Here is a 23,650-nt window from a genome sequence, read left to right on the forward strand (position 1 = left end):
GGCGTCGTAAGACCTTCCTGAAGACTTTGATATGTTTTTTGTCCTTGTAGAGTAAATATTTTGGACACACACAAGACAAAGGTCCTTCTCCTTTTCTCAGAAAATCTTTGCATTGGAGTGAATGGAGAGCAGACAGGTACTTTACCTCAAACAGAGGCTCACAGTTTAAATTCTGTACGTCTCACTGCTTTGCCGACCACATTGTGAGAGACACAACAAGTTTGTTTACAACTGTGGAAAAAATCATGTCTAGTGTGTAAATTGTGGCTGGAACGAGCGTGGAAAGAGAAAAGTTTCAGAGCATTTCCAAAACATTCCTTCACTCTTAGTGCATTATGTTTATTCTGAAAAAAAATCAGTAGAAATACATTGAACAAAAAACAACAACAACACAAACAAGTTACCATCAGTAAGTTTCTGGAATCAGGTTCAGGATCAGTAAAGACTGACCAGTAGACACTGGTTTAGACTGGTTAGGATTATCAAAGATGGTTTAGAGGAGTTTAGACTGGTGTAGGACCAGTAAATACTGGCTTAGACTGGTGTAGAATTATCAAAGACTGGTTTAGAGTAGTTTAGACTGCTTAGGATCAGTAAAGACTGCTTTAGGACCAGCAGATCCAGTAGAAGAAGTAAAAGAGTGGAGTCCAGTAGAACCAGTTGCAGTGTCCTTGATGTCCCTGTAGACCTCAGAGCTGGTGGACTTGAGGGAGAACTTCCACAGGTGGTAGGTCACCTTGTTGAAGGAGATGCTGATGGAGGAGACTCGTTGGAGTGAACGCAGAACCATGGCTCTGAAAGTCGGGGTTCGTGCGGTGAACAGGATGAAAATCTGAAAGCCCTAAAACACACCAGCAGAAGGAAGAGGAAGGAGGTGAGTATTTACCCTTCACTATTAGTTCTAAATGTCAACCCTAGAGTGAGGAGACACCAATTTGTTCATTTTCATGGAGAAAACAGAGGGTAACCTCTTCTCATTCCAGCCTTTTCACAGAATAAATCAGGATGGAGGATTTTGATAAGGGCAGGACAAAAACAGCGATGAATCTTAGACGTGGGGACAAAATCCTGAGAACATAAACAACGTGACAGGGAACACAGGCTATATACATGCACAGGCAGAGGGCAGACGAGACACAACCTAACACAAAACAGGAAACTAAGAAACTTAACAAACTAAAACTGGAAACTCAAAACACAGAACAGACAGAATCATGACAGAAAAACTATTTAGGACGTAGCCAAAGCAAGTGAATGCTGTTGATGAACACGTTGGAGCTCATTCATGGTCTTGGTCTCTTTTGAAAACCGAGATTCTGACGTTTCTATCACAAAGTCAGAATCTCTTGAAGAAGTTTTGTTCTTGAGTTAAAAAAAAAAAAAACAGACAAACCTAACAGCTTGTTATTTTTTAACTGAGTGGCAACTTATTTATTCTCATACCGAAGGACATTCATTTTTTATTGTATTGCTTTTGAGTGAAGAAGAAGAAGACGTACTTGTGTGGTTGTGCAGAGGCAGAACAAGATGTTTAAGAACAGGTAGGCTTCATCATTCATTACGTGGAGGAGGAGCAGCAGGTAACCCAGAGTCCAGGACAGACCCAGCATCACCACCAGAGAGAAACAAACCAGCATCTTCTTCCTCAGAGACCAGCTCCTAGTGCTGAGAGGTCACAAAGGAAGGTTCATACATGCAGCATGGTTGGACAGTTCATAGTTTTTCATGTTGAGCTACTGTACGTTCATAGACAAAATGATCGGTGGACATCCAGACTTGTTTTTTGTTTTTTTTAATTTTCAGTTTTCAAACAGAAAACCATGATATTTTTCCATCAGGATCTGTACTGCTCTCTAAATAACTCCTTCGGATGTTTGTGTGGATCAGTCTCCTGTCTCTCTTTCAGCTGTTTGACGTCGACTCACAGTTGCCGTACAACTTCATTTTTCCTGATCGAGGTTGTTCCCTCCAGATTGAGCCAAACTCACATCTACACTCACAGTTTACAGAAATATGAACATCCATGTACTGATGTGGGCAGAGCTGACGTCGTTACCTGGTAAGTCTGGGGTCCGTCCTGCAGGTGGTCATCGAGACCAGGACCACCAGCACCGTGTTGTAGACCAAGATCAGACCGACCGGGAGCGCAAAGCCCCAGAACATGGGCTTGCTGAAATCAAACTTTTTGCAGTTGTCTAGAGCTGCAAGCCAGCAGCTGGAAACAAGGAGGTCACATGATCACAACACGAGTACGAGGCAGTAAAGGCTAGACTGGTTTAGGACCAGTAAAGACCAGTGAGGACTGGTTTAGGACCAGTAAAGACCAGTGATGACTGGTTTAGGACCAGTAAAGACTGGCTTAGGACCAGTAAACACCTACAATTCCTCCTGTCTGTATCCCAGAGGGTTCTCCATAGAGTAGGTTACTCCCAGGGTGACGGCCATGATGACAGCTGGGACTCCTGAAAGGAAACAGGAAGTAAACAACAATGAGTTTTTACAAATCTTACAGATGAAGCCCATTAATTTGGTCCAGGGTGTCGTACCAAATCCCACCACCAGGCTGAGGGGCGTCCAGTGTGCTGGCAGACTGCGAGCCAGGGTCCGGACCAGCAGCACCAGCTGAGTCCCGTAGATGCTGGTCCATGTGAAGGTGGCCAACAGGAAGAAGTGGAGCAGAGCCGTCACCGCCGTGCAGACCCGTCTCTGGTCTGGGTCCTTGTAGTGGTCCGTGTGCAGCATCTCGTTGGTCTCATTGATCTCGTTGGTCTCGTTGGATTTGTCACCGGCCTCCGTCGGCCCGTTGTTCACCCCGGAGAGGAACGTGATGATGAAGGCCAGCAGACAAACGCAGATACTCAGCAGAGCCAGCTTTGAGTTCAGGTTGTTCTGACGATCCCCAGACTTCCTGTAGAAGCTGCAGAACAAACCACTTTCAATGAAACGGCCTTCACAGTCTGTAAGAGTCCACCAGCATGTGGCACCATGTTTCAACAAAAAAAGAGGAGTAGGGCCAATCAGGAGAAAAAGAAAAAGAAATGAGAGGAGGTACATTTTGGTTTTTCATCATGTACTAAGATAGAAATATCAAAATGTGGAGAAAAAGTTGAATGTTGATAATAGTCGAGTTTTTTTCTTCACATTATATTTCAACATTGCGACAAGCGGATGATGAATAAAACCTCTACCTCCTCTCATTTTTTTTGCCCTAATGCTCTTCTGTATAATTATGGTGTAGGTTGACTCAGTGGCGCCCCCTTTAGTGGTAAACTGTACCCCAGTAAGCTAGCTGCATGTAGCGAGCTAATCCATGATCGACCTGTGTTGCTGCTGCTTGTCCTGGGCAGCAGCTAAAACTGTGGATCAATGTTATCCACATGAAGCAGAGTGGAGGAGTTTATTTGATGCAGAAGAAGTGCAGTCAAACCTTTCTGTGAGGTGGTGAATGATGGTAACAACCAGGCCCAGGATGGAAAAGGAAAGTCCCACGATGGAGATGGCACTCAAGGCTTCTGTGTACTGGTAGTCCTCTTTGAAGGACTGGAACACAAACCCCATCAGACGTCTGGAAGCCGTGGTAAGTCTAGTCCAGCTTCACAGATACTCACCCAGAGAGCAGCGAAGTTGGTGGTGTGGTTGCAGGAACATCTCATCAGTCCATCTGAAGAGCTTCCTTTCCAGCAGCCGACGGTGCTCCAGTCCTTTAGGGTGTAGTCCCAGAAAACACAGGAGAAGTCGTGCAGAGTCGTCCCGTTGATCAGCTGCAGCGAGGACACCAGAGATTAGTGAGACATTTATCAGACTAACAAGATTCACACCTTCACAAGCACAAACTCTGTTCTCAGGGTAAAACCAAACCACCACTGAGTCACTTTACACTGTTAGGAACAGTTAAGATGGCTAGAGACTGGACCTGTAAAGACTGGATTTGAACCAATAAAGTCCAGTAAGGACTAGAGATGGGTCCAGATACTTTGTACCATAGCGGCCTCAGTGCTGACTCTAACATTAGTAACCAGACTGAAAAGCAACTTAGATTTGAGTACTTCATCTGGGTACCAGTGAGTTTTTAATTAGCGCCCCCTTAGGTCTACAGGGCTCGAAAGGGTGACGTAGTACAGGACAAAACCTGCAATGGATGGTGGGCTTAGGGGGCAATTGGAAAGTCTGTTTTTCTGCGATGCTGGGTGCTGTATTTTGTTGTCATGTCAGTTTTTCACCTGCATGGATGGAAGTGAACCTGCTAAATGTCTGAGACCAAACGTTTGTCAAAAGTTTGTCTGGACTTCTAAAGATGCAACAAGGAGGAAACACATGGAATTAGATTCAACATCTGACCACACATAGCATTAGCATAGCATTTATTAAAAGACCAGAGATGTAGCGTCTCTGATGCCTGACAGACCCCACGACACTGGTTTATTATTATTGTTATTTTGGTTAATTTATTTTTTAATCTTAGTTGTAGTCATATTATTTAAATTATTATTCTGTTCAACTTGCACAAAATATGCCTTAAAAAGTAAAAGGATCCATTTTGGACACAGTTTCTATGTTTTTATTCCTTAAGCACCGTTTCAAAAGTACCAGTTTGACTCCAGTATCGGATGAAACCTGAACCAGACACAGACCCAGTAAAACCTGGTTTAGGTCCAGTCCAGCTGAACCATGGCAGTAAAACTCACCTTGGGTCTGAACATCAGGTCAACGCGTTGCGGCACCACGTCGCCGTCCTTGCCTTTGACCCTGCCCGACAGGACCCTGATGGTGGCCTGGCTCTTCCTGTAGAGTTTTGACTGGAAGAAACGGTCGTTCTGGTAGAGAACGAAACCCAGAGACATGTTGGACGGATTCTGACGGACAGGTTTCTCTGAGATGAGAGGACGAACAGGAAGTGAGAACGGTCCAACAATCGGTTCATCAAACAAGGAAATAAAAACTACAAACATGGAGCTGCAGCTCACCTGCAGGAAAGCGGATGTAAATTAGGACGTCGGCTATGAAGTCTTTTCCCACTGTGGCCTCTGACGTGTTGGTGTTCAGCTCAATTCTATCAGACACAAAGCTCCCAGATGTCCCTGAATGCAGCACCATAACAGAGAAACACAGTTTTGGAATCGGACAGATAGGACTCTGGATTTTTGATTTTGTCGAGGCTACATTACTTTATGTTGGTGCAAATGTCTTGGTCTTGACTACTGACCTAAAAGTGAGGTGAACTGGACTCCCTGGGTGTCCCCTGCAGGAACCTGGGTCGACTGCACCACCAGGTTTGGTTGGACCACCTGAGACGAGTTGAGGTTCACAGAGAGTTCGTCCAGAGTCCCTGTGAGTCTGAACAACAGAGACGGTTACTCACTTAATTAGAACGACCCCCTTTTGCAAAGTGCTAAAATTACACTGAAGACATTAACTACAAAATCTTTACACAACTGACTTTGTTACTGATCTTTTCATTGTTGTTTGCATTGGCGTTACCTTGGCCTCCAGTACTACTGTGAAAAACCTTGGTGTTGTATTTGACCAGGATATGTCCTTTAATTCTCACATAAAGCAGGTGACCAGGACTGCTTTCCCAGTGAGTGAGTGATGTGGAAAAACTAGTTCATGCATTTGTGTCTTCCAGGCTGGATTATTGTAACTCGTTACTGTCTGGCTCCAAATACTCTTTAAAAAGCCTCCAACTGATTCAAAACGCTGCAGCAAGAGCACTGACAGGAATTAGCAAGAGAGATCACATTACTCCAGTATTAGCTTCACTTCATTGGCTCCCTTTAAAATCTAGAATTGAATTTAAAATCCTCCTCCTTACATACAAGGCCCTGAAAGGCCGAGCTCCATCATATCTGAAAGACCTCATAGAACCATACTGTCCCAACAGATCACTACCATCTCTAAGTGCAGGTCTGCTTGTGGTTCCTAGAGGTTCTAAAAGTAGAATGGGAGGTAGAACCTTCAGCTATCAGGCTCCTCTCCTGTGGAACCAGCTCCCAGTTTGGGTTCTGGAGGAAGACACAGTCTCTACGTTTAAGGTCAGGACTAAGACTTTCCTTTTAGACAAAGCTTATAGTTAGAGCTGGACTTGACCATCCCTTAGTGATGCTGCTATAGGCCGAGGCTGCAGGGGGACGATGCACTGAGGACATGTCCTCTCCTCTTTGTCCTCTAATATCTTATCATTTTATTTTCTATCTCTTATAATTTACTAACCACTGTGTCTCCCTCTCTCCCTCCATCTTCTTGTGAGGGTCTCTGGTCTGGAGGCTGAATATCTGACCTGTGGAGTTCTAAGCTACATCTGCTGCCGTGGCCTCATCAACCAGCCCAGTCTTCATGGTCTGGAGTCTGTGTATCAGACCTGTGGAGCTCCATAAACTACATCTGTCCCAGTCTTCATGTCCTCCTCCAGGTGTCCACTCCTACCTAGATGAACAATTCACCAACCTGCCCATGATTCCTGTTATACTCACAAACTGTCACAGATCATCAGCTATGTGTTATATTACTAGATCCTACATGTTTCCTTCAGCTTTATGTTTGTATCTATGACAGAAGTTTGTTTTTCTTGTTTCTCCTGTTCTTCTTCTTCTCTCTATCTTCTCTGGTTCTACCCGGCTGGTCTACAGCAGATGGTTCCTCCATATGAGCTGGTTCTGCTCCAGGTTTCTTCCTGTTAAAGGGAGTTTTTCCCTCAGGCTGCTCTGGAGGTTTCAGGCTGGTTTTTGTGAAGCTTCTTGAGACGATTTGTGTTGTTATTGGCGCTATATCAATAAAACTGAATTGAATTGTGATAGTTTTGTTACATTGTTCTAGCGACGTTTTTTCTAAAACAATTGTGTGTAGGGAATCATTTCATTTTTATACTATTAAATTATTTTATGTTGTAATTAATTAATAGAAACAGGTTTGTTTGCTTAAAATATTTCTCCTGTGTTTTATCATAATCAATCACATCTTTTTTAATTCATCGATTGATCGAGTTTCAGTATCAGATTCTAGCCCAAAATTCCCAGTATTGCTCACCCCTATTAGCCTCACTCCCACAACTTTTCCCTCTTCCTTAGCATTGACACATCATGTCCTGATTGGTTGATGGATGCATGTTTCCACCAATTGGAAAGGGGCTGTCATGTTGTGTTTCTTTCTATCATATGTAGCTGGCTAGCTCTCTCCTCTTGCTAGCATCTCCTCCGTCAACCAAATATGACAACAATATTCAGGAGAAAGCCTCAGTTATTTAGAACCAGTCTAGCATTACTTGGACTAGAAACACTAGTTAAAAACTGATCTATAGGATGACGGGTCTTAATGCTACGTGGTCTAGAACTGGTCGTGTGACTCCAGTGGGTTAAACTGAAGGAACTTTGTGTTTGAGGCTCTAACAGAAAGAGAAGGATAGAAAGGTGTGTTTGTTTACTGCAGGGCGGATTCCTGGGCCTCAGCGTTGTCTGGTAGGCTGGCGTTCAGTAGCTGGCTAACCGTGGCCACTGCAGCCACCCTGACGCTCTGCAACACAAACACCGGTTCAGATTCAGACTCCTTTCAGACCTTTCCAGTTTCTGTGTTCGTACCTCTGAGGCGTTCGGGGATAGTAGCAGAGTGTTGGTAATCTGAACTGCCGTCGTCACTTCTTCAGCTGTCAGGTTTTCAGGTGTAGATGTCAGAATCTGAGTACTGGACGCCAGTGTCTCTAAATCCTCTGTACTGTTGAGCTGAGGGACCAAGGAGATTCAGTAAGTGGATCAGACCGGATGATGGATATGATCCTGTCTCAGCATACACAAGAAAAGAGTCTTCAAAAACAGATTTTACCCTGGTAAAAACCAGAACCCTTCCCAGTACCTAGCTCACTTGTTCCGTTCTTCCTCCCTTTATAAACTTAGACCTTTTATCTTGGAATCATTTTCATCTAAAAATGTTATAAATTGAGCTAAATAACAGAGCAATTTGAAACATCTTCTATGGGTTCAACGTATTTGACCCCTAACACCACAGATGTCACTTGCTTTTTTTAGAGACTTTCAGAACCCTAAAGTGAGTTCTTGCTGTTCTTGGGGATATCATGAAGGCTGGTCCCCAAAAAACACAAAAATGTTTTTATTTTTACACATTAACTTCAAATGGGTCAAATTTGACCCCAGTGCCATATAAGGACTAAAGAAGGACCAGCAGCTCTTACATTTTGTTGTATGTCGCTGAGCGTCTGGTCGCACTCGAGCTCCTTTAGATCCTGAAAAGCCAGAAATCCATTGATGGACACACATCTGACAGACGCCCGTGGTTTACCAGCTGAGAGGAGGACAAACACACCTGAAGTCTGGAGGACGGAGGACGGACTGAGGTGGAGAAGGAAAGACATGAAGGGTGGAAACTTACCAGCGCTGGTATGTGGAGGACAAACTTCCTTTGAGTACGCGAACCAGCCGATGGAGGTTTGTGGGAAGGTGAAGTTACCGGTTGTATTAGCTTGACAGACGTTTTCTAGGAAGTCAGTCATAGTTGATCAGTTTCATTGACAGGTGGCGGTCTGAAGGTTGGTCCAGTGTTGTTCTTACCAACTGAGCATGTTGGTCCACTATAGCCATCAGGGCAGATACAGACGCCGTTCTGGTCTTCCCCTCCATTCAAACACTCCAGGGCAGCAGTAGTAGTAGTAGTAGTTGGAGTAGTGGTAGTAGTAGTAGTAGTAGTTGGAGAATTGGTAGTAGTAGTAATAGTTGGAGTAGTGGTAGTAGTAGTAGTAGTAGTTGGAGAATTGGTAGTAGTAGTAATAGTTGGAGTAGTGGTAGTAGTAGTTGGAGTTGGAGTAGTGGTAGTAGTAGTTGGAGTTGGAGTAGTGGAAGTAGTAGTGGTAGTAGTTGGAGTAGTGGTGGTAGTAGTAGTTGTAGTTGGAGTAGTAGTAGTTGGAGAAGTGGTATTATTAGGGATAATGGTAGTATTTGGAGGAGTGGTAGTATTTGAAGTATTATTTGGACCTGGTACAGTGGTACTAGGAATAGGACTTTCTGGAGCAGTGCTATTTTCTAGCACAGTAGTAGTTTCTGGAGCAGTGGTATTTTCTAGAACAGTAGTAGTTTCTGGAGCAGTGGTAGTAGTATTAATAGTAGGTGGAGCAAAGGTAGTAGTTGTAGGTTCTGAAGCAGTGGTATTTTCTAGAACAGTAGTAGTTTCTGGAGCAGTGGTATTTTCTGGAACAGTAGTAGTTTCTGGAGCAGTAGTATTTTCTGGAACAGTAGTAGTTTCTGGAGCAGTGCTATTTTCTAGAACAGTAGTAGTTTCTAGAGCAGTGGTAGTAGTATTAATAGTAGGTGGGGTAAAGGTAGTAGTTGTAGGTTCTGGAGCAGTGGTATTTTCTGGAGCAAAGGCAGTAATAGTAGTTTCTGGAGCAAAACTAGTAGTAGTAGTAGTATTTTCTGGAGTAGTAGTAGTAGTAGTAGGTGGAGCAAAGGTAGTAGGAACAGGAGTATGTGGAGCAAAGGTAGTGGTTGTAGGTTCTGGAGCAGTAGTATTTTCTAGAACAGTAGTAGTTTCTGGAGCAGTGGTATTTTCTGGAACAGTAGTAATTTCTGGAGCAGTGTTAGTAGTATTAATAGTAGGTGGAGCAAAGGTAGTAGTTGTAGGTTCTGGAGCAGTGGTATTTTCTTGAACAGTAGTAGTTTCTGGAGCAGTGGTATTTTCTGGAACAGTAGTAATTTCTGGAGCAGTGGTATTTTCTGGAACAGTAGTAGTTTCTGGAGCAGTGGTAGTAGTATTAATAGTAGGTAGAGCAAAGGTAGTAGTTGTAGTTTCTGGAGCAGTGGTATTTTCTGGAGCAAAGGCAGTAATAGTAGTTTCTGGAGCAAAACTAGTAGTAGTAGTAGTATTTTCTGGAGTAGTAGTAGTAGTAGTAGGTGGAGCAAAGGTAGTAGGAACAGGAGTATGTGGAGCAAAGGTAGTGGTTGTAGGTTCTGGAGCAGTAGTATTTTCTAGAACAGTAGTAGTTTCTGGAGCAGTGGTATTTTCTGGAACAGTAGTAATTTCTGGAGCATGTGTTAGTAGTATTAATAGTAGGTGGAGCAAAGGTAGTAGTTGTAGGTTCTGGAGCAGTGGTATTTTCTTGAACAGTAGTAGTTTCTGGAGCAGTGGTATTTTCTGGAACAGTAGTAATTTCTGGAGCAGTGGTATTTTCTGGAACAGTAGTAGTTTCTGGAGCAGTGGTAGTAGTATTAATAGTAGGTAGAGCAAAGGTAGTAGTTGTAGTTTCTGGAGCAGTGGTATTTTCTGGAGCAAAGGCAGTAGTAGTAGTTTCTGGAGCAAAAGTAGCAGTCGTAGTCGTATTTTCTGGAGCAGTAGTAGTAGTAGTAGTAGTAGTAGGTGGAGCAAGGGTAGTAGGAACAGGAGTATGTGGAGCAAAGGTAGTGGTTGTAGGTTCTGGAGCAAGGGTATTTTCTTGAACAGTAGTAGTTTCTGGAGCAGTGGTATTTTCTGGAACAGTAGTAATTTCTGGAGCAGTGGTATTTTCTGGAACAGTAGTAGTTTCTGGAGCAGTGGTAGTAGTATTAATAGTAGGTAGAGAAAAGGTAGTAGTTGTAGTTTCTGGAGCAGTGGTATTTTCTGGAGCAAAGGCAGTAGTAGTAGTTTCTGGAGCAAAAGTAGCAGTCGTAGTCGTATTTTCTGGAGCAGTAGTAGTAGTAGTAGTAGGTGGAGCAAGGGTAGTAGGAACAGGAGTATGTGGAGCAAAGGTAGTGGTTGTAGGTTCTGGAGCAAGGGTAGTATTAGTAGTGGTATTAGTACTTGGAGTAGTACTAGTACTAGTACCTGGAGTGGCTGTAGTAAAAGTAGTTTCTGCAGCAGTAGTAGTAGCAGCAGTATTTGTTGTGGACAACAGTCCAACTGTGAGAAAGAACAGTGTTACAGCAATTAGACTGGCAAGTAACCATGTAGTAACTGTATAATGTGATAACATGCTAATGCTATACATATAAATGTATGAAATATAATGTGCACTCTGGTACTCCTTTACTTTTTTGTGTTGTTTTCTGTGTACCCTCTGCTATTAAATTTAGCCATGTCCAGTGGTGGACATTTTTCCTCAGTCTCAGTCTGAGTTTTTGGAGATTCTGGCTGAAGGAGCAGCAGCAGGGGTTACGTACAGCTCTCCCGTCCATACATCTGGGAAACATCCACTCTCTGACTAAACACAATGGAGTGAACACATTCCAGACAGCCCACTACATCTACCTGGCTTCCAGCTGTTCCGTGAGGATCGCTGCACGGAACTACTGGGGAAGGCAAAGCGAGGAAGAACGTGCTTCTACATCAACGAAGGTTGGTGCACTGATGTCACAGTGTTAAAGAAGATATGCAGCCCTCACTTCAAGGCTTTTTTTCATAAACTGTAGACCATTTTATTCACCTCAATTGTGCCTAAATACTGACAACATGTGATGTGCCCCACCAGGGACATGAACACCTTGGACCACTGCTGCACCACAATAAAAGACGCTCATCGCTCTGTCCCCCATGCTGCTTTGGGACTCTCTGACCACCGCCTGGTCCATCTCATCCCAACCTACAGGAAAAATCTGAAGTGTGCTAAGCCTGTAGTGAGGACAGTGAAGAGATGGACAGATAAGTCAAAGATGCAGGCTTTGACTGCACTGATTGGATCAGGTCTTTGAAGCTGCAGCCTCAGACCTGAATGAACTGACAGACACTGAGACACCCTACATCAGTTTTTGTGAGGACATGTGTGTGCAGACCAAAACTTTGTGCACGTTCAACAACAACAAACCCTGGTTCACTGCAGGACTGAGACAACTACGCCAGGACAAGGAAGAGGTCTACAGGAGTGGAGATCTGGACCTGTACCAGCAGAGCAGGAACAAGCTGACTAAGGAGATCAAGGCAGCAAAGAGGAACCACAATGAAAAACTGGTCGAACCGCTTTTCTGCCAACGACTCTGAGACAGTTTGGAAAAGCCTGCAGACCATCACCAACTACAGGAGACCAGCCCCCGACCCTGTGGATCAACCTCCAGACAGGACAGGGACAGACTGCAGAGGACAATCAGGTCTGCAGAGAGGATAATTGGCTCTGACCTTTCCTCCATCCAGGACCTGTACCGGTCCACGGTCAAGAAGCGGGCCAGTAAAATCTTCACTGACCCCTCACACCCTGGACACCATCTATTCAGACTCCCCCCCTCAGGCCGGCGTTACAGAGCACTGTATGGCACAAAAACAGTTTCTTCCCCCGGGCTGATGACCTCTGAACAGTCACAGAGCATGTGACCATTCTCATAATAACTCTAACTACATGTACACAATACTGTTCATATTCGTCGTACATATCTGCTGCTATTATTATATAATTCTGAAAGTCGAATTTATGTAGTACCGTTTTTCTGTTTTTCTTACACCCTTATTTTTTTATGCTTATTTAAGTGCCTTTTTTGTACCACTGAGCAAAGTGACCAGAGTCAAAATCCTTGTATTTCTTGGGATCATCAAAGATAGCTAGTTGATTGATTGATTGATTGATTAGTGGTCATTGGTCGTTAGTTGAGTTGTTTCTCACCTAGAGTGAAGAGGAGTCGTAGTCGTGGGTCCATGTTGATCAGAGTTTCCATCCTGTCTGATCAGTGTGTGTTTGTTTCCTCTTCATCTGCTCTGATTAGTCACCTATAAAGGACTCTGACCTGAATCGTGACACAAACATCAGCCTGTAAAACTTTATTAGAACATTATCACCTACAGCATCTAAACAGGAAGTTACTTTGCAGTCTTATGTCCCAGAAGAAACAACAAGCTGCTACTGCTGCTACTGGCTCCAGACAGAGATCAGCTGGCCTAGCACGGCTGTTAGCTTAGCACTGCTGTTAGCTTAGCAGAGCTGTAACCATAGTATTACTGTTAGCTTAGCAGAGCTGTTAGTTTAGCACTGCTGTTGTTTAGTGTCTCCAAGAGTTTCAACAGACATGACATAAATTCCCATCATGGAGGAGGCCTTATTCTTTCCTCATCCTTTCCTCATTGTTTCCTCATTCTTTCATCCTTCTTTTATAATTGTTTCTTCATTCTTTCACCATTGTTTCTTCATTCTTTCCTCATCCTTTCCTCATTCTTTCCTCATTCCTTTATCATTGTTTCTTCATTCTTTCTTCATCCTTTCCTCATCCTTTCCTCATTGTTTCCTCATTCTTTCCTCATTCTTTCCTCATTCTTTCCTCACTGTTTCCTTGCAGACGTTAGCAAACACTGACTTCATGGCTGGTTTCAGAAATCATTAGTGAACAGTGAAAATATGTATAAGCTAACCTAGGTAACCCTCCCCTCCCTCTAGGATGGGGGTGGGGGCGGAGCTTTTGTTGCCGAGGTAACCCTTCCCTCCCCCTTTTTAGTAAGGTGTGTGCAGATCTGATCCAGGTCTCTTCCTCTGATCAAGTCTCAGCGTGAATCAGGACGTTCTGCTCTCGGTGAGTCACACTCCAGGAATTTACCTTACACGTATATGTACAGTTTGTCTTTTTATACGAGAACAATCCTTTGAAAGTTATTTATAAAAACAAACAAAAAAATTTAAACTGTAAAGGTTAGAGAAGACGTTTCATCTGAGGAGCTGCTTCAGTTCTAAGAGACTGGTGGAAGTTTAAAGAGGTTTAAATTTAAACCATCAGAACCTGACCTGAGTGGACTGGTTCCTGTTAATGACTAACCTCTAGTTTCCTTTTTTCTTTTAAACTGTTTGGATTTAGACCATGACCTGGAGGAAACTGGGAGCCTCCACAGACCCCTCTTTGTTTGTTTGTTGGTTTTTATTCTGTCTCTGGTGGGGACTGGACCACCCCAGTAGATTAGTTGGTCCAGTCAATACACAACAACAGATCAATGCAACGTTAATGGAGAGAAATAAATGAAAATGTGGAAGAAGATACACGTGACGTTCATCGTGGAGATGACTCCAGTGTTTACTTTTATTAGAGGGAGGCCTTTATTTCTTATTTCTTACTTAGCCACATTCTGACAGGTTGCAGGGTTAGCCTCTCCCAGTGAAGATATACCTGGCGTCACAACCAGGTTCTGAAATGCTCAGCAGCTGCAATTGAGGAAAAATGGATTGAAGTAAATTCCTCATCTGCTAGAAAGGAGAATAGACATATTATGTTTGTATGGGAGGAAGAAAAGGCCAGACCAGCGAGAATCAGGCACAGCACAGGGCGGCTAAGGATGGGCAGAGCTGAGGTCGACTGACTGTCAGAGCATTCGCGGGAAAGGACAGAGGGTGGCTGTAAACAACATGTCCCTGGCAGCAGAGCGAGTGAGTGGCTGTGGCTAAGGAGGAAACGTGCTAGCTGGGGAGCACGCTAAAGGTAAGGCTAGCTGAGTAGTAGTTAGAAGTTGTAGGAGGATTAATCTAATCTGTCGGTTGAAAGGCACAGAGTGGCGCGGTGGCTGCGTGGAGGAGGGTGACTCCTGAACGCTGGAGCTCACTGTTAAGCCTTCTTGAGGTGTCGTGGGCCTAACTTAACGAAACATCGGTGGAGGCTAATTAGTTGGTGGTTAATTAGTGTTTTACTTTCGATCTGGGCAGAGGGGAGAGGTGTTGGTTGAAGTGTAGTTGCGTGTCCCATCACTTCTTACCTACTGCTGTTGGCTAGGCTGGTTGCTAGTTGGTAGCTGACTGCTAGCCTGGTGGTCGGGTTTTCAGACGGACTGGGCTTCTAAATGAGTTTTGCCTCAGATCATGGCACAAGGGATTGTAACATCTCACCCTGTGTATTAATGAATGAATTCAAACAGGCAAAAACAGAAAAACATGCTCATCGATACCGTACACACATGAAAACATTATGGTCTTTAAATGGTCGTAGCGTAAAATAGGATACTGTAGCATACTGTAGCATATCATAGAATGCTGTAGCATACCGTAGCGTACTGTAGCGTACCATAGCATACTGTAGCATGCTGTAGTGTACTGTAGCATACCATAGCATACTGTAGCATGCTGTAGTGTACTGTAGCATACCGTAGCGTACTGTAGCATACTGTAGCATACCCTTGTTCTTCACAGGTCAATATTAAAGCAGCTTCCTCTCCTGGGATATTTTCTAACCTTCTCATCGAGCTCAAACTTTCTTCTTTGTGCCATGCTAAAGCTAAATGCTGTGAAAAGGGGCGTGGCCAACAGCTCATTAGCATTTAAAGCCACAGGCTTGAAACCACTTTCACTTCCTCTGGTCTAGTTTCAGTTTGAAGAGGATCCTGAAATGAGCTGATCGGCACAGATGCCTCCAAAACAAGCCATGATCATGGGACCTGTGCTGGGTCATCCAACCTGCAGGCTCCTGGTTCTGGTTCTGGTCCTGGTCTCGGAGTCCAGTTCACAGATACAGGTAAGCTGCTGTCATCTATCTGTACAGTATCAAGAGGAGGTAAAAGTATTCACATTCTGTACTGTAGTAAAAGTACTCATGTAAAACAATCCTCTGGTAAAAGTCAAAGTACCGACTCAATGTTTTTTTTTTTTTTTTTGCCATTAATGAAACGACACATTCCATATTCAAGCACTAGCGTTTTGTGATGCGGACGAGATGGGGTTCTCCAGGAGTCGGTCTGGAAATAGGTTAAAGAGTTTAAGTAACATGTAAGACAGTAAACATGGAGTAGAATATGGATAGATTTGGTGTAAATGTGTTGCAGATGGAGAATGGTTTTGACGTCAGTGATCTGATGTTTATTTATCAAAGAGTAAAAAAGTTGAGGCAGAATAATCAGAGGCAGAGTGAATTTTAAACTGTTTTCTTGAAACCAGACAGTTCCCTTTTCCTTCTTCTTCTTCTCTGTGGTTTTAAGGAAACTACTTTTCAAACTGTTGGAGGCTCGCAGATCCTCCAGACCTGTGGAGACGTGCATTTTTGTTGCCGTTACCTCCACCAGTTATTTTTGAATTAGTTAAATTTAAAAAAAATAGTTTTTACAACTCTCACGGTCCCACGGGACCTCTTCATGGAGTGGTTGGCATGGCAACTGGTGGTCAAGATTTTGTCACGTCATGGCCAATGAAACTTCTCCAACAATCATCAACATTATATTAAGTACCTGAAATGACTGAAAACATTCAATTCAAATCAGTTTTATTCATATCGCGCCAATAACAATACAAATTGTCTCAAGAAGCTTCACAAAAACCAGCCTGAAACCTCCAGAGCAGCCTGAGGGAAAAACTCCCTTTAACAGGAAGAAACCTGGAGCAGAACCAGCTCATATGGAGGAACCATCTGCTGAAGACCAGCCGGGTAGAACCAGAGAAGATAGAGAGAGAAGAAGAACAGGAGAAACAAGATAAACTAACTTCTGTCATAGATACGAACATCAAGCTGAAGGAAACATGTAGGATCTAGTAATATAACACATAGCTGATGATCTGTGACAGTTTGTGAGTATAACAGGAATCATGGGCAGGTTGGTGAATAGTTCATCTAGGTAGGAGTGGACACCTGGAGGAGGACATGAAGACTGGGACAGATGTAGTTTATGGAGCTCCACAGGTCTGATACACAGACTCCAGACCATGAAGACTGGGCTGGTTGATGAGGCCACGGCAGCAGATGTAGCTTAGAACTCCACAGGTCAGATATTCAGCCTCCAGACCAGAGACCCTCACAAGAAGATGGAGGGAGAGAGGGAGACACAGTGGTTAGTAAATTATAAGAGATAGAAAATAAAATGATAAGATATTAGAGGACAAAGAGGAGAGGACATGTCCTCAGTGCATTGTCCCCCTGCAGCCTCGGCCTATAGCAGCATAACTAAGGGATGGTTAAGTCCAGCTCTAACTATAAGCTTTGTCTAAAAGGAAAGTCTTAGTCCTGACCTTAAACGTAGAGACTGTGTCTACCTCCAGAACACAAACTGGGAGCTGGTTCCATAGGAGAGGAGCCTGATAGCTGAAGGCTCTACCTCCCATTCTACTTTTAGAACCTGTAGGAACCACAAGCAGACCGGCACTTAGAGATGGTAGTGATCTGTTGGGACAGTCTGGTTCTATGAGGTCTTTCAGATATGATGGAGCTCGGCCTTTCAGGGCCTTGTATGTAAGGAGGAGGATTTTAAATTCAATTCTAGATTTTAAAGGGAGCCAATGAAGAGAAGCTAACACTGGAGTAATATGATCTCCGAACTGACCACTCTGCCCTACAGTGGTTAATGTCCTTCAAAGAGCCGGAAGGGCAGATTGCACTCTGGCTGGAAGAACTGGCTCCGTACATGTTTCAGGTGGAGTACAGGGCTGGAGTTCGCAACGCCAATGCTGATGCTATGTCCCGGCGCCCCTGTGCTCTCAACGGCTGCAGATACTGTGAAAAGAGAGAGGTCCGGGAGAAAGAGCTCCGTGTGGAGGAACAAGGCTCCATGCAGGATAGCGAAGGGCCTGTCTGCAGGGGGATGCAGGTTGTTGACTCACCTGAATGGAGAGCGCAGCAGCTGCAGTGGGTGGAGTCAGGACAACAGCCACAGTGGGACGAGGTTGCTGGATGCTCTCCTGCCACTAAAGGACTGTTTGAAAAGTTTGGGGCTCTACGGGTGAAGGATGGAGTGCTTCCAGAGCCTGGAAGGAGCCAGCTACAGGAGAAGAGAGGTGGCAGGTGGTGGTCCCCAGAGCACTGAGAGAGATGGTGCTGAAAGCCTCTCATGGTACTGCTGGGGCAGGACACTTTGGAGTTTCAAAAACCCTCCGTCGTGTCCGGCAGAGTTTCTACTGGGGTCGGATGAGGAGAGATGCAGTAGGGGCCCCAATGGAGAGGGTGGCGGTGGACATAATGGGCCTGTTTCCACGCACAGACAGGGGCAACCGTTATGTTTTAGCTGCCATGGATTATTTTACAAAGTGGCCGGAGGCGTATGCCATACCAGACCAGGAGGCAGGGACTGTCGCAGATGCGCTGGTGGAGGGCATGTTTGCCAGGTTTGGAGCAGCCGAGGTCATGTGTGCTATGTGTGAGCGAATGGGCATGCAAAAGACTCCAACTACTCCTTTACATCCACAGAGTGATGGGCTTGTCGAGCGGTTCAACAGAACCCTGGCAAAACAGCTAGCCATCCTCACTGCAGAACATCAGCGCGATTGGGACCAGCACCTCCCTCTCGTGCTATTGGCCTACAGACCAGCTGTGCAAGAGTCCACCTCGTGCACACCTGCCCTGCTCATGTTGGGCCGAGAGCTGCAGACGCCAGCAGAGATGACCCGTGGAAGATCCCCAGATGCACCAGCAGTGCCACCGGGACCAGAATACGCCCGAAGGCTCCAGGACCAAATGGAATCGGCTCATGCCTTCGCACGTGACCAGCCGCAGGTGTGGACGGCCTTTGTTCACACCACTAATTCCTGTCAGTGCTCTTGCTGCAGCGTTTTTAATCAATTGGAGGCTTTTTAAACAGTATTTGGAGCCAGACAGTAAAACATCGTTGACTGCAGCCTTCAGCCACCAGAGGGTGGTACTCTTCACGTTAGTGTTTAATATAACAAGGAACCAGTGCATTAATCTCCACCTCTCTATACATATATGAACGTGTTGTGATGAGTGTGAGAGGGAGGGGGCGTGGAAGCGAAGGAGAGGGGGAGTGCAGGAGTGTGAGTGAATGGAGCCCGACTGAAGAGTGAGGTTGAAGTTTGAGATAGTGCTTGTTCATGTTGTTGTTTTGGCGTGGTTACGGCCGACAGTCACCAAGACGTTCTGCAATAAAGGCAAGTATTTGTCACGAACGCTACTATATATATACATATATATCCATGAACCCAGGTGGAACTAATCTAGACCTTGAGGTTGACCTGGATTCCTTATCTTATCAGAGAGTTGAATGTTCATGAGTTTAAATGATGTGTTAGTAGTAAACTAAACTGGGTTTAATGGTTTTATTTTCACACAGTGAGGAAGAGGAGGAGCAGGAGGAAGAGGAGGAGGAGGAGGAGGAGGAGAGTACGACACTAAAACCTCCAACATTAATCTGGACTCTGGTGGAAAGGTAGGATAAAGTTTCTCACACATTAATTTAGACTTGAATGATCGATAAAAACAAAGCATTATCTATTACGACAAAATAAACACTGTAATTAAAGTCAAATAACCATAAATGAACAAATGTCCGCGAAAGGAAGGGCGACACCCAGGCCGATATCGGGAATTTTGGTATCGACCCGATACCAACTAAATACAGGGCTAGTATTTCCGATACCGATACTTATTAGAAATGTCATCATGATCATTTAATAACTCGCCTTTAGTTGGTTGATTATGATAAAACACACGCCAAATATTTAGTCAAATAAACCAGTGCAATAATATAAATGAGTGAAAGAAGTAAACAAAAGCAACTATGTAGTAGTAAATATGAAAGTAGCTCAGAGAAGGACATGAGGGCTCATTCATTTCCCAGAAGTGGTTCTGTAACTAATTTCAGCTGATACTCAGACCTGTCCAAACTTCTCCCCCTGTGGGAAAAGGTGGAGAAGTTTGGAGAGAAGCCGCATGGCCTCTGAGAGCAGCAGAAGAGAAAGTATCGGGTTCGTCACGCTAGTATCGTCCCAACTCCAACGCTAGCCTTGGCATCGATGCTACCGATATTTGGATCGACACGCCGAGCCCATCTTCCGTCTCCATGGTAGCAGAACTTTTAGTCTCCCCCACAGGACAAATAAACGCTAAATATAATTAATCCCAAGAGGACCATGAGAACCAGGAGAACCGAGATGAGCGGTTCTATGAGGTCAGTTTGTTAAGATGCCTGAAATGAACGCGGAAGTTGAAATTGGTCGAACTGTGCTGTCCACACAAAGTCTAGCTAGCTCCGATGCTAACTAGCCAGAGTCGGCAAGTTTAACTTAGATGCTCCGAATATAAACCCCGACCGACCGGGACCAGGACCAGAACCAGAACCAGAACCAGAACCAGGACTGTGACCATGACCATGACCAAAACCAGAGCCAGTGTTCGTTCTACAATCTAGTTCTAGTTCCAGTTGTGTTGGTCTTACAGAACCGTTTGTAGCTTGTAGCATTAGCTCCGCTCGCTTTACAGTAAATCACGTGACTTCTCGTTAATGAGCCTCATGTAAATAACATGACTCGGATACATGTTCGCTCTTCTCATTAATTAAAGTAGAGGGTAAATTTAGTATTTTTCTCTATGTTTTTTGTTCGTCACACTTTCGATAGAAACTTTAGTCAGAGAATTTTGCGAATTTGTGCGAATTTAAGGCCGAATGGAATTTATGGGTTTAACTGGAAGTGTGGAATAAATAAAGAACCATATGTGAGTCATACACCAACATAAATAGAAACATTTCATTTTGCCATAAGGAGCCATGCTGCAAAATTCCATATCGGACATCACTAGTTATACTCATTACACTCGACTAACATCACAACAATAACATTTATCTAACAACTTTTGTTACAATTTATGTTACAAACCTTCAACTTTCAGATTTCCCAATTTATTCCCTTTAATTCCTGTTAATTCCCATGGAAAGTTTTCAAACTTTATTATTTTTATTTTCTTGTATTTTCTCGATTTTTTTTGTATTTTTTGCTTCCGTTCAGTTTACCCAACCACCGCAGGACATTGCTAACCTGTGTAAACAACACACATGAAGACGACCGTGATCCAGATTGTTGTGCAGCTCATGGGACACGTCTTTATTCATATTCATAGTTATATTTTTGTACCATTTGTGCGCTGGGCTCGTGTTGGAGAGAAACCTGTTGCTTTGTCCAGGATGTCTTCATGGACCATTAACACCAAACTCCAGGTCCAGCTGAGTCGCTACGGAAACCTGGTCCAGTTTCTGTGTTTCCACTGAAGGAAGTTGTGGTTCCATGTGCTAGAATCTGTGGTTCTTCTAATGCTGTCGCTTCCAGCTGGTCGTCCAGTCTGAATAAAGAACATCAGGTCACTGCTTTTATCTTCACAGAAATCTGAAGAAACATGTTTCACAATGTCCGGTGTCTGTCCTCTGGTGATCTGGTTTCACTCTGGTTTCACTCTGGTTTCACTCTGGGTTCTTCTGGTTCAGTCTGATTTATTCTGGGTTCTTTCTGTGTTCATGCTGGTTTATCCTGGTTCCATTGTGTGGTGACTGGTTCTTGTGTTTTGTTTTTCCATAGAGTCTCAGTCTGGACCGTTCTGATTTGCTACTTGTCCACAGGTGAGTTTAAGCTTGATCACTTCCTGCTTCGTCCTCTCTGGATCCATTGAACTTTACTATTTATCATGTTCTGTCCTGAAAGTGGTTCCCTATGTTCCTCTCTGTGTGTTCTCCACCCGAGGATCAGGTCCACCTTAAACAGACCAGGAAGAACATTGCACATGTTCTATTTTAGGACATTTCTTGAAGAGGACACTTTTGTCCCTGGTGAGACTTTAGGTTCCACGGCGTAGGGAATATTATGGGATTAAAGTTTGAAATATCAAACTTTGTTAAAACATACTGACCTTTGTCACATATGAAATGAAAAAGCAGAACTAGCACTAAGTTATAATAACAGTGATAAATAAATGTTGTCCTCACCAGGACATTAAAGTTAACAGCTGTCCCTGATCCGTCCTCGCAGCGTCCTGCCAATCTGAAGACGTTCGAGGTTTCCTCAGCGACGACGTCCTGCTGCCTTGTGTCCATGGAGACGTCCGCAATGTACCTGACAAAGTCAACGTCTTCTGGAGGGACAAAGACAACAAAATTGTTCTCAACATTGAGGACAGTATAGAACACACAGAGTTCCAGAACCCGAGGTTCAAAGATCGAGTGTCCAGCTTCCCTGAAAAGTACAAGAAGGGAAACTTCTCCATCGTCATGAAGGATCTGAAGCCGGAGGACGAAGGCGTCTACTGGTGTCACATCCTGGACGTGGAGGAGAAATCCATCAACGTCAAAGTCTTAGGTACCAGAACCCATTCATCATTCATCACAGCGCCCCCCACTGGACCCCTCAGGTCACACCCTGTCCACAAACCAGCTCTAAACTGGTTCCAAACCGGTTCTGAACTGGTTCTAAACTCCTTCTAAACTGATTCCAAACTGGTTCCAAACCGGATCAGAACTGGTTCCAAACAGGTTTCAAATAGATTCTAAACTGGTTCTAAACTGATTCCAAACCGGTTCCAAACTGGTTGTAAACTGGTTCCAGTGAAGCACCAGCTCATAGCTGGCCTAAACAGGGGCCATATAAAGACCTAAACCACTTATGGACTGGGGCACTGGGACTTTGTTTGCCAAGGAGCCTCTGGTCTGGTCCAGATCAACTGGATCCCTGTTTGTTATTATGCTTCTGTTTCAGCCTCTTTGGAGGCTCCAGTAAGAACCGAACCGGCACCAGGTTCTTTTTGGTGGTTGTGACTGAGGTGTGTTGTGTTGCAGGTGAACGTGTTGAAGAACCTCGGACCGTTTCTCCAACAGAACCTGGATCAGAACGTGGATCAGAACGTGGATCAGGTCGGGGGTCGGCGGTGACAGACTCCCGGCTCCTGGTTCTCCTCTCTGCTCCTCTGGTGATGCTCCTCTTTAACCTGCACTAGAATGTGTTCATGTTCTTCACCGTCACCACAGACCCGACAGACCACAGGCCTGGTTACCATGACAACAGAGGAAACCAGTCATATCTGTATGTATTCATACTCAACACGTACAACATATACAGCATATAGAGTCAATGTTTATTGAAGAGTGTTCACATCCATCCTGAAAGTGGCTGTAAAGAGTCTTCACGCCTCTGTGATAAATAAACCTGGTTCATGGAGGCGTCGGCTTCCGGTGTCGAACATGTTAAACATTTAGTTTATCAGCGTCTCTGGCAGCAGCTTCAACACCAGAACTTCAGCCCTGGATGAACCCTCCTTCAGCTTCCTGCTATGTTGAAGAACTTCTAGTGACTTATCAGCCCCCATGACCCTGATCCCAGGTCCTCCATGGTCCCCCCACGGTCCCTCCAAGGTCCCCCCATGGTCCCCCCACGGTCCCTCCAAGGTCCCTCCAAGGTCCCTCCATGGTTCCCCCTATGGTCCCCCCACGGTCCCTCCATGGTTCCCCCTATGGTCCCCCCATGGTCCCCCCACGGTCCCTCCATGGTCCCCTCAAGCCCCACTTCACACCTCAACACATTTGTGTTCTGTGTCTTTTTTATCTTCATGTATTTATTTATTTACCACATGGTATCTCTCTTGTACTTCCTTGCTGTGTTGAAATAAACGTTTATGTGCTCAACCTTCCTCCAAATAATCCGCGGTTGATTTTATTACAGCTTTCAGTCTTTTCTTCTGTCAACAAACCACATTTTCACGTCACATTGACTTAATTTTTCTTCCACCTAAATATCCCTATAACATTTTTAAAAACCTCCCAGATATGTAAAGCTTCATGCTCTCTTACTGCAAATTACTTGGTTCTTACCAAGACAAGAACACTTAGATGTAGAAGTGTAAGATAATTTGTCTTTTTAAAAGCTTTTTAAAAGTTAATTTCTTATTTCAAGTGTTTAACTTGCTTATTTCTAGATTTAACGATCTTAATTTAAGAAATCTTGTCAAGTGGAATCATCTTGCTGCATGGACAGATAATTTCACTTGCTTTTAGTACCTTTACCCGTTTTTGGTGTTTTTTGCAGTGTATCAGGTGGTTC

The 23,650-nt window shown here is 44.3% G+C and overlaps 3 protein-coding genes across 3 annotated transcripts; 1 reads left to right on the forward strand and 2 right to left on the reverse strand.

Moving 5' to 3' along the window:
• Positions 1–318: 318 nt before the first annotated feature.
• Positions 319–8,763, reverse strand: LOC125001117 (adhesion G-protein coupled receptor G7-like). Its single transcript, XM_047576977.1, has 14 exons — positions 8,377–8,763; positions 8,180–8,289; positions 7,572–7,712; positions 7,418–7,506; positions 5,204–5,334; positions 4,965–5,078; positions 4,686–4,870; positions 3,609–3,761; positions 3,428–3,540; positions 2,547–2,917; positions 2,381–2,462; positions 2,057–2,215; positions 1,500–1,665; positions 319–841 (listed from the first exon to the last, which is right to left on the reverse strand). Exons 1-14 carry the CDS (start codon positions 8,495–8,497, stop codon positions 566–568), a joined length of 2,211 nt encoding a protein of 736 aa, XP_047432933.1. The 5' UTR covers positions 8,498–8,763; the 3' UTR covers positions 319–565.
• Positions 8,552–10,029, reverse strand: LOC125001241 (mucin-2-like; the record flags this gene model as incomplete). Its single annotated transcript, XM_047577164.1, has 2 exons — positions 8,552–8,558; positions 8,798–10,029. Coding segments are annotated over 2 exons (1,239 nt in total), but the record flags the coding sequence as incomplete, so codon positions are not given.
• A 5,262-nt stretch (positions 10,030–15,291) lies between these two features.
• Positions 15,292–23,247, forward strand: LOC125001242 (the record flags this gene model as incomplete). The annotated part of the gene is made up of 5 exons (XM_047577165.1): positions 15,292–15,374; positions 18,907–19,002; positions 21,143–21,183; positions 21,590–21,916; positions 22,393–23,247. Coding segments are annotated over 5 exons (705 nt in total), but the record flags the coding sequence as incomplete, so codon positions are not given.
• Positions 23,248–23,650: the final 403 nt, after the last annotated feature.

Source organism: Mugil cephalus, chromosome 23 (assembly GCF_022458985.1).
Source record: "Mugil cephalus isolate CIBA_MC_2020 chromosome 23, CIBA_Mcephalus_1.1, whole genome shotgun sequence".
In the NCBI taxonomy this organism is placed as follows: Eukaryota; Metazoa; Chordata; class Actinopteri; order Mugiliformes; family Mugilidae; genus Mugil; species Mugil cephalus.